This window comes from Nanorana parkeri, unplaced genomic scaffold (genome assembly GCF_000935625.1).
Source record: "Nanorana parkeri isolate BGI_ZX_2015 unplaced genomic scaffold, ASM93562v1 scaffold515, whole genome shotgun sequence".
NCBI classification, from domain to species: Eukaryota; Metazoa; Chordata; class Amphibia; order Anura; family Dicroglossidae; genus Nanorana; species Nanorana parkeri.
In genome coordinates, this window is record NW_017306783.1 from 1024651 (window position 1) to 1035465 (window position 10815).

Here is a 10815-nt window from a genome sequence, read left to right on the forward strand (position 1 = left end):
CTCTGGGATGTGCGGGATCCCTTGTGTGTTTCTGTACCTTTAAGGAGGTGGGGCGTCCTCCTGACAAGCCTGCACCCAATTTGATATCTTCTGCCCCATGTGCTCCAAGATGGAGACTCTCATAGTTTAGAGTTAGGACCGCACTATAAGAGGTGCCTTGGCGCGGCAGTGCGGCTTACACATCCTTTGCAGAAGACGTGTATCCAAACCTCTGTCATTGTCCTTAGTGGTGAGACAAGTTGTTTTACATGCTAGTTTGATTTAGAGGATTAGTGTATGTAAACACTAACAATGCACTTCTCTTATTTGTTCTCTTAAATATACCATTAAAAACGTTTCTGTTATAGATCTTTGAAAAGTACAATCAAATACTTGTTACTCCTGCCAGTGTTAATTTAGGAATACAATTAAGGGCTTGGGTGAAGGAAGAGTTAGGACACTGTCAAGTTTTCCATACTGAAAACCAACATATTCTGCTACTGATGTTTCTGGGCAAATCTCTAAGAGCAAAGTGAAATGTGCAGGGTCAGAGGAGGCAGACTAAGTTCCTGAAGTGAAGTGTGGGAGTCAGCACAAAACTAGTAACTGGACAAATGTCAAATGAGCTGCAATGGCTTCCTGCTGCACAATCAGCATAAAAGAGCTGGAAATCTGCCAAAATGTTTTGAAATTTCAGACATTAATTTTTTTAATACTCAAGACTGTGGTCAATGTACCATTGTGCACATAAGCATTTAAGATGATTAGCCAAGCTTACTTTAACACTCATATACTCGCTTTTAGATTCTTTTTTTGTTTACACCAAGAGTCATGGTCCTCTCACTCATCTGTACACCTTGAACTGCAACAATTAAATCTTTCACAATTTTGCATTATATTAGGTTTTGCTGTATATGACCAGCTTTATAGTGGCTACTATGCCAATCTATCAAGCTATTGCTTCCTATGTAATTTCTAGAATGATGCTAAATTAGGAAAAAAACATTTTTATATTTGTCATACCCAGTTAACACAGTGAAATTAAAGAGTGTATTACCTGGCTGATCGTTGGTAATTTAGTCAAAAGCATCTGGAAAACTTGTGGTGGTAGGGTCTGCTGTAAAACTTGAAGAAGCTGTTGAGGTTGTCCGCAAACTGCAATAGCATTTGTTAAATGATCCACTCCCTTTTCAAAATCACCTGGTTACAGGAAAACACAATATTAAACATTTTATTTACAAACAGCACAAAGCATATAACAAACAGAAACAGACAAAATTAAGGTGAACATAGCACCTGAACCGGATGGTTTACACCCACGTGTCCTCAAAGAATTGAGCTGTGTAAATTCAAAGCCATTGTATCTAATTTTTAGAGACTCTCTAATGATTGGCTTGGTACCGATGGATTTGCACAAAGCCTGTCATTAGAGAGTGCCTATATTTAAAAAGAATTAAAGTCTTTGCCAAATAATTACAGACCTGTAAGTTTAACTTCAATAGTTGGAAAGATACTTGACAGTTTGATCAAGGATCACATGCAATTGTTTTTGGTTGAAAATATAAGCGATAGCACGGATTCACAAAAGACAGAAGTTGTCAAACAAACCTACTTTCTTTTTTTGAGGAAGTTAAGTAATACAATTGGACAGAGGAATGGCTGTGGATATAGTATACTTGGACTTTGCAAAAGCGTTTCACACAGTTCCCCACAGGCAGCTAATGTATAAGTTATGGTCAGTAGGTAAAGAGCATTCAATCTGTAATTGGATAGAAAACTGGCTTAAAGACCGTATTCAGAGAGTGGTGATCAATGATTCATAATCTGAATGGTCTGAGGTTGTTAGTGGTGTCCCCCAAGGTTCAGTGTTGGGTCCCTTAATGTTTAACCTATTTATAAATTATATAGGAGTTGGAGATAAAAAAGTACAATTTCTGTGTTTGCAGATGACACCAAGTTAAGCAGTGGAATACAGTCCTTAAACAATGTCTCCAACTTACAAAGCAGATCTGAATGCACTGTGTGATTGGTCATCTATTTGGCAAATTAGGTTTAATGTTGATAAATGTAAAGTTATGCACTTGGGGACTAAAAAAAAAATAAATAGGATTTTTGTACTCACCGTAGAATCCTTTTCTCTCCGTTCATTGAAGGACACAGGAGACAGAGCTAGGATCATGTACCGTAGGGTAATATCGCCACCTGCAGGAGAAGGACGCTAGGCACAAAACTAAAGACAAGTTACAGCCTAGGGGTGGCCCCTGCTGGTGGCCAAACCCCCCACCTGCTGACAAGTCTCCAGTAAGTAACAAGCAGTTAGGAGTACACACCCAAACATAGAGGACGGGACTTTTGTCCTTCAATAAACGGAGAGAAAATGATTTTATGGCGAGTACAAAAATCCTATTTTCTCTTCCGTTCATTGAAGGACACAGGAGACAGATCGAGGATCATGTACCGTAGGGACGTCACAAAGCAGTACCAGGCAGAGGGGCGGGCACAAAAAAAAAACTATACCCCAACAGAAAAACACCCTCAAAGGGCTGCCTGCAACACCTTGCGCCCCAGACCAGCATCCGCAGATGCCAAAACATCCACCTTATAGAACTTGGGAAAGATATGAACAGAAGACCAAGTAGTGGCCTTACAAACCTGAGAAGCCGAGGCACCAAGACGAAAAGCCCAAGATGCCCCAACAGCCCTTGTAGAATGGGCCGTAACAGAAAAAAGGAGGCTCACGCCCCTTAATGGCATAGCCTGAGAAACCGTGTTATGAATCCATCAAGGGGGGCGTGTCCTAGATCTCATGGCGGCAGGACGCACCTAGGCTGAGCTCCGGGTCGGGTCTCCCCCTCTGCAGACAGGACATCCCGTCCACTACCCCACTACATACTACTAACGCCAGCTCTGTAGACTCACCAGCTGTCGGCCATGAGAAAAGGCACAGGGCGTTCCGGCTCGGGCTCCTCGAAGACGCCGAATAAGGGAGTGATTACACGCTTCCTGGCAACGGAGCTAAAGAGCGACTGCGAGGCTCTCCTACACGGGCGGACTCGCTATCTGGGCCATCCACACACGATCGAGCAGAGGTGATGACTACCTGCCCTGATTTGAACGAGACCCGAGAACGGCACTCACTGTCCCCGGTGGACGAAATGCTTAGAGCACTCCCCACTAGAAATTAATTGACAGCTATGCTTACCCGCGTGGAGCAATCTCTCAAGTCGGATATTTTGTCTCTCAGGAGGGGAGGTTACACACCTGATCCACCGTGTGGAAGAGAACGAACAGCGCCTGGATCTACAAGCAAGGGCATCGTCGGCTCTACAAACCCAAGTGCAATCGCTGTCTCACTCTCAAAGAGCTATCTCTTACCGTGTGGAGGACCAAGATAATAGGGGCCGCAGAAACAATCTTCGAATAAGAGGCCTCCAGGAAACTACGCCGGACGCAGACCTGATCACTATACTCAGGAAGATCTTTAATGCCATACTGGGACAGGCACCTACAACCCCGCTGCTGTTCGATCGGGCACACAGGGCAATGCGCCCGCGGGGTCTTATGTTAGAGACACCTAGGGATGTCATATGCCGTCTCCATTATTATACCGATAAGGAAAACATCTTGGAGGAGATTAAGAGAACAACCACTACAGGAGATTGAAGGTATGCAGATACAGATATTTCCAGACCTGGCCAGGGAAACCTTGAGGAGATGCAGGGAACTGTGCCCACTGCTGGAAAATTTGAAGAAAGCGGGCATAGCTTACAGATGGGGGTTCCCCTCTTGTCTCTTGGCCCGGAAGAATGGCGACTCTTCGATTTCCTGAGGATCTTGATCAATTTTGCCAAACCCTAGAAGTTCCAGTCCCAGCATTGCCTGATTGGCAGGAGGGGATACCGAGTATGGATCCGGTCCTGGACACTCCCTGGGCTCCGACAGTAAACCTAACTACTTCACAACAGACTGGTGGACTTAGGTGAACGTTAAATATGCGGTCAGGAGTTGGTGAGAATGCTTTTTCTCCAAATTAGTTATTTAATCTCCCAGTGGTATAGTTAACAATGGTGCTATAAATGACTGTTAGTAGAAATATGGGAAAAGGGGCAATAGTGGGATAATTTACAAGTCAACTGTATTTGCGTGTTTTTTCCCTTATAGTCGTTTTGTTTTCTTTCTCAGCTACATATGCAAACTGCACTTTCGGACCTGTATTCAGGGCAAAAGTGCAGATGCTTTCAAAGATTGCAGAGGGGGGACAGGGGAGCTCCCTGACGCCTCGACCCCTTCTTGGATAGGGGACGGGATGCTTGGGCTGGGTGTGGGGGGGGTCTGCCGATATTGGGAATTGCCATGTCCCCCTCAATTTGTGAAATTGGTTCCAAGGAACCACAGATTAAGGAAGATTTAAGTATAGGTATGCGCATAAATTATGTGATGGTAAACAATTACTGTACCGGTTCTGTTTTTTTTGTATTTTTTTTCCTTCCCTTTGTATTCTTGTTTAAATTCCTCCTTTTTTTTAATTTATCTTGGACCCTCCCCTTTCCCCTTTGTAACAGTGTGAGCGCACAATGGGCGACAACTCATGTAAATGACTGACCTAAATATACTAACTTACAATATTCGGGGGCTAAATACACCTCCGAAGCGACATCAGTTTCTCAGTGAGCTGAGGCGGCTCCACTGCGATGTGGTCTTTGTACAGGAGACTCATCTCTCCCACCGCACTGGAGTGCGCCTGAACTCGCTGTATTATCCGGCATGGTTTTATAGTACTTCTCCATCAAGTAGCTCTCGAGGTGTGGCAATTGGTATCCACAAAAATGTTAAGTTCACTCATATATCCACAGAAATAGATCCTGATGGAAGATATCTATTCCTGAAGGGACAGATTGATAATCGAACACTGACACTGGCGAATGTATACGCATTCCGCGAGCATGGTTACAATGTTTTCTCCCCCGCCCACAACACCTACACACGGATAGACTACATATTTGTGGCACACCATCATCTACATATAATAAACAAAGCTTCAATTTTGTCTTCTACTCTATCAGACCATGCACGTGTATTATTATCAATTAAGTTATTGAGGGACTCTTGGTCGCCCCAGACTTGGAGATTGAATGATTCTCTCTTGCTAGACAAGGAAATACTCGCGGCTGTAGAGAAATATCTTGTCCACTACTTTTCTGAAAATTCTGGGGGAGAGGTATCACCAGGAATTCTTTGGGAGGCGCACAAAGCGACCATAAGGGGGGCCCTTATTTCCTATGGCACTAGAAAGAAGAAAGAAGCTAATGTTAAAATAATAGAATTAACGGGGAAAGTGGCGGCCTTAGAAAGTCGTCATAAACGAACTATGACCGAGACAGACTTAATGGCTTTGACGGTTGCCAGGGAAGCTCTCCGAGAGGCGTTGAGAAACGTACGGCAATTGGAGTCTGCGATATCCCCGCTGACTGATCATACTCTTAATATTTGGGATAAGCTGTATGTGGATCTGATTGGCCAGTATAATTCACCACTGATGCCCTTAACTGGTCACCACTATTTCCCACCGGGGATGTATAATAGCGTTTTTTTACGTTGGACCACACTCCTCACACTGAGACTGTTCCAGGTCCAAAATGGAACACAATTTTGTTCTTTACAATTTTGTTCTTTACAACATCTAAGGAATCAGTGGGGGACATTCCCATTTGATTCATGGAGATATAGGCAACTACAACACTTTATACTTAGCCTTCCGAAACCGTTGCGGCCAGTTACAGAACTTACTCCCATGGAAGCATGGAAGCTTTATGCACCATGGAGGTCGCTCCGAAACATGGCATCTCCCAATTATACACGATTCTCCTCAATCTCAGCTCCCAGGAGTTTCCTACGTACCTGGCACAATGAGAACGAGAGCTTCAAGTTACCTGGACGACACACCGCAAACAGCAAATCTTACGAGCCAACTCTACCTCGTCAATGAGTGCCTTAGTAACAGATAAGATGTTTCGCTTTCTGGCCAGATGGTACTATAATCCGGAGAGGATACATAAAATGCATTCATCCAGGTCGAATATTTGCTGGAAGGGGTGTGGAGAACTAGGCACTTATCTACATATGTGGTGTACAAAAAGAACAGAAGGGCGCCCAACCTAGTGCAGATTTTTTTTATTTTTAAGACATAAAAGTAAAATTGCAATGGTACTCACAATGGTAGGTCTAAAAAACAGCTCGTAAGGATGATTTCACAGAAACAGCAGCTATAAGACTGCAATCTGTCTGTGTGCCACTGCAATGTGGCGTCGTTGACGCGTTTCCGGGGTCACGCCCCCTTCCTCAGAACATATGTGGTGGACCTGTCCTAATTTATCATCGTTTTGGTCACAAGTGATAGATAACATTAAACTTGTAACTAATGTCTCCATACCTATGGATCCAACAGTATGCTTACTTCATGTTACAGATGTCCCAATGTTGGTGTATAATAAATCATTGATCCCTTAGCTTCTTAATGCTGCTAAAACCTTAATCCCTCTACATTGGAACAAACCAACTATACCGACCAGAGTGGATTGGCTTCATAGAGTTGAATACTATAGAACAATGGAAGAATTGACTGCAATTAAATATGATCAATATGACAAATATGAAACCAAATGGCAACCTTGGGGACGGTTTAAGCAGACATTAGAAGCTGTTGAGGGCTCTCAACGATGAAACAGTGGGGAATTATAATGGTATTGCCCGGGGTGTCGCTTTTCTCCCCGAACCCCCAGAAGGTTGACTAATGGGTCTTAAATATTAATATAGTAATATGAAAAAAGTTTAATTTACAACCTATAAATTGTGTATATAATTGAGCGCTCACACTACCTCCCTTCCCTACCCTTTTTGATCTTCCCCCTTTTTATTATGTGACCCTACTATAGGGTCTGGGTATTGCATTATGTGCGGATCTGTGTTAATAATTGAATTATATGCCGAGTAATTATGAATTGAAATGTTTTTATGGTTTCTCTTTTTCTGTCGGTAATTATGTATTTATACAATCAGAAATTTAAATGTATATGAAGGATGATGTAATACTCTTTTTGTTTGCCTTAAATTAATAAAAATAATTGAATATGAGAAAAAAAAAAATGAATCCATCGAGAGATGGTGGCCGAGGAAGCGACCCAACGCAACAACAAATAAGGAATACGATTCACGGAAGGAAGCCATAGCATCCAAATAAATACGGAGAGTGCGAACCACATCTAAACAGTGCAGCTCCCTCTCCTTTCTATGAACGGGCTTTGGACACTAGGAAGGCAAGACAATGTCCTCATTGAGATGAAAAGCCAAAAGCACTTTAGGTAAGGACAGACGGCCGAAGAACCACCTTGTCCCGATGAAGGACCAAAACGGCGATTTGCAAGATAGAGCCGCCAACTCTGAAACTCTGCGAACAGAGGTGATCGCTACCAAAAAGGCCACCTTTTGAGACAAGTCAGAAGCGGAATCTCTCTCAAAAGGTTCAAAAGGATATTCTTGCAAAACCGAGAGCACCAAGTTCAGGTCCCAAGGCGGCAACGGGGACCGAACAGGAGGAACAATACGCATAACCCCCTGTATGAAGGTGCGAATAGTCAAGGCCGAAACCTGGCCCTTCACCGTACTCAAAGCCAAACCGTGATCCACACCACGTTGCAAAAAGGCAAGAATCCTGTTCACAGAGAACAAACGAGGCGGAAAACCACCCAACTCACACCAGCCAAAATATGCCCTCCACATGCGATGGTAGATCCTCCGAGACACGGCCTTGCGAGCTCTCAGTATTGTAGAAATAACCGCATTCCGATAGACCACGGTCCCTCAATACCTGGCTTTCAACTGCCACGCCGTCAAAGCCAGCGACTGTAAAGAAGGATGGCACACCGGACCCTGGGACAGAAGATCCGGACAAAGCGGCAGACGCCAGGGAACATCTGCGACTAACCACATCCGCATACCACGCCCTCCTTGGCCAATCTGGTGCCACGAGGATGACGGGAATGCCTTCAAATCGCTATAGTGCGTAGAAGATGTGGCAAGAGGTATATTGGAGGGAATGCGTAAATCAGACCGTAATGGTCCCACAGAGCCACCAGGGTATCCACCCAAGGATCCTGGGTCCGGGCTATGTACCGATCGACCTGCTGGTTGAGACGGAGACGCCAAGAGATTCACATCCGGTGTCCCCCAGCGAAGGCAGAGCTGACGAAACACCTCCGGATGCAAGACCCATTCCCCTGGATCCACTGACTGGTGAAGAGAGTCGGCCTGCCAATTGTCCACTCCTGGAATGTACATGGCGGAGAGCCGGAACATGCTCCTCTGCCCAGGAGATAATTCCTGCCACTTCCCGAGCCGCATCCACACTTCTTGTGCAGCCTAATGGTTGATGTAAGACACGGCTGTGGCGTTGTCCGACTGAAATCAGACCGTCTGACCTCGGAGACGGCCCGTCCAATGCAGAATGGAGAGCCGGATCGGCCGAAGTTCCAGCACGTTGATCGAGAGATGGGACTCCAACGACCATCGTCCAGGGGCCCAGGACCGCCCCCCCCCTAGCCTGTGGTGACCACCGTCCAGCGTAGTAGAAGTAAGGATTTGCCCGACACCAGAGCCGGAGACCGAAGCCACCAAATCGCTTTGGTGGCTTCACCCGAGACACCCCGAATAGCCTTGTCCAACGATAAGGGAGACGTGTCCCATTGTGACAAGATGTCCCCCTGTAGAACCCTGGTGGCCACAGGAGCCTGCATGCAAAAACGGATAGTCGACCACCGACACCGACCACCTGCATGCGAACGAAGCTTCAGGAGTTTCTCCAAGGGAAGGAAAACCCGCGCTAGAACAGAACCAGATATTCCAGACGAGTGGACGGCACCAGACAAGACTTCTTGATCCACCCGAACTCTTCCAAGGACCGCATGGTGACCGCAAGATCCTCCATCAGAGAGGAATGTGGCTCCGCCTTCAGGAGAAGATTGTCCAGATACCCCACAATCGAGATCCCCGACAGCGCATCAGTGCCAGAATTGGGGCCAACACCTTGGTGAACACTCAGGGGGCCGACGCCAGACCGAATAGCAGAGTCACAAACTGGAAGTGCTCCTCCCCCTTTGTGAAACGAAGGTAACGTTAATGGGAGACACAGATGGGAACATGGAGGTAGGCATCCTTTATGTCGATGGAAGCCATGAAATCCCCCTGATGGAGACACACCACCACGGATCTGATAGATTCCATGCGGAACCTGCGGACCCGCACAAAAGTGTTTAACCGTTTGAGGTCTAATATGGGACGAATCCCCTCTTTCTTCGGAATGGTGAAGAGATTTGAATAAAACCCCTTGAACCTCTCCGAGGAGGGCACCGGGACGATTATTCGCAGAGATAGGAGATCCGCCACCACGCAGTGAACATCCGCAAGTCTTTGTGGAGAAAGGCTCGTGTTGGAAGGAAAGAACCGTTCCCCCAAGCGCGACAGAAATTCTATTTTGTAGCCCGAAGACACCAGCTCCCGCATCCAGGTGTCCAAGACGTGGGACAGCCAAAGCTCCACAAAAAGTCGAAGACGGCCCCCCACCCTGGATTCCAGAGATGGGGGCTTGGGTTGCCAGGGACGCTTGTTGAATTTTCCGCCCTTCTCCGAGGACTGTGAAAAAGCCGATTGTGCGCAGAGAAAAGGACCGGGCTTCTGATGCTGATCCCTAGGCTTTTTAGCCTGAGGCAGGAAAGAACTCTTACCGCCCGCCAGATCCTTGATGATATATCATCCAGAGTCGCTCCCAACAAATGATCCCCGGTAAAGGGAAGTTCCGTCAGGGCCTTCTTGGAGGCCTGATCAGCCGACCAGCACTTGAGCCAGAGAAGAAGAGTAAGCGCCGACACTGACAGTTTGGGGGAGCATCCAGGGCCGAATGACATATTTCAGGCCCTGTACCAATTGTCCCACTAGTTCAATGTAGGCGGGAGAAACGTTCTCCTCCGCTAGACCCTAATGCAGCATCTTTGCCCATTCCGTCAGAGTCTGGGAGACCAGTGCCAAGGCCAACACCGGACCCATAAGAGCGCCGCAGGAGGGGACCCCCACTTAGTAAGGAAGGACTCCTCAAATGGATAGCGAACCGAGAAGCGCTTAGGGACTGTGAAGGACTCGCTTCCACTCCTTACAGACGAATTCATAAAAAAAGGGGAGGTAGGGAAAAACCTTAGTGGAATACGCGTCACAAATCAGTCCATAGTGGATGAAAACATTTCCAAAGATAGGGCAGGGTGTTGCCCGTGACACCGACCCCCCCACAAAGAACCTGAGGGGGGCAAGGGAGACTGGGAAAGGGTCGCAACTGTACAGGCCGTGCAAAGAGGGGAACGGGCAGAACCCTCCAGAGACCGCAGCCCTCGCAGGGCACCGCTGACAACTCGTCCCTGCAGTCCATGACCCAGGGTCACAGACCACTCTGCCCCCAGCAGAAAGGTAGAGACCCCAGGAGGTACTCACTGTCCCCAAAGGCTGTGGACGAGCTCCAGCAGTCCTCTCCAGGCAGCCCCACGGCCAGTCACCAGATCTGTCTCCTCCGCAGCAGCGTGTCCTCACAGCAGCTCTCCCCGATGAAAAGACCGCCTCACCCGCTGGGCACGGAGCATACAGGACGGGAGTGACGTCACCGAAGTGATCCCGCAGAAAGGGCACAGCCGCCCATAACCAAGATGGTGACAGCCTCCGACTAGGCCGCAACTGAAGCTGGGGACCCGATTTGCGTCCGCCCCTGCAAATGCGGCCGGCGAGCCAAATTCCGGCGACCGC

General features: G+C 47.0%; 1 protein-coding gene across 1 annotated transcript in view; it reads right to left on the reverse strand.

The window, feature by feature from the left end:
- TOMM20 (translocase of outer mitochondrial membrane 20) overlaps window positions 1–10815 on the reverse strand; it is a 59125-nt gene that overhangs the window by 33416 nt on the left and 14894 nt on the right. The window contains exon 4 of the mRNA XM_018561309.1: window positions 1037–1179. Within this exon, the coding sequence (XP_018416811.1) occupies window positions 1037–1179 (143 nt within the window). The remainder of the gene's footprint in view (window positions 1–1036; window positions 1180–10815) is intronic.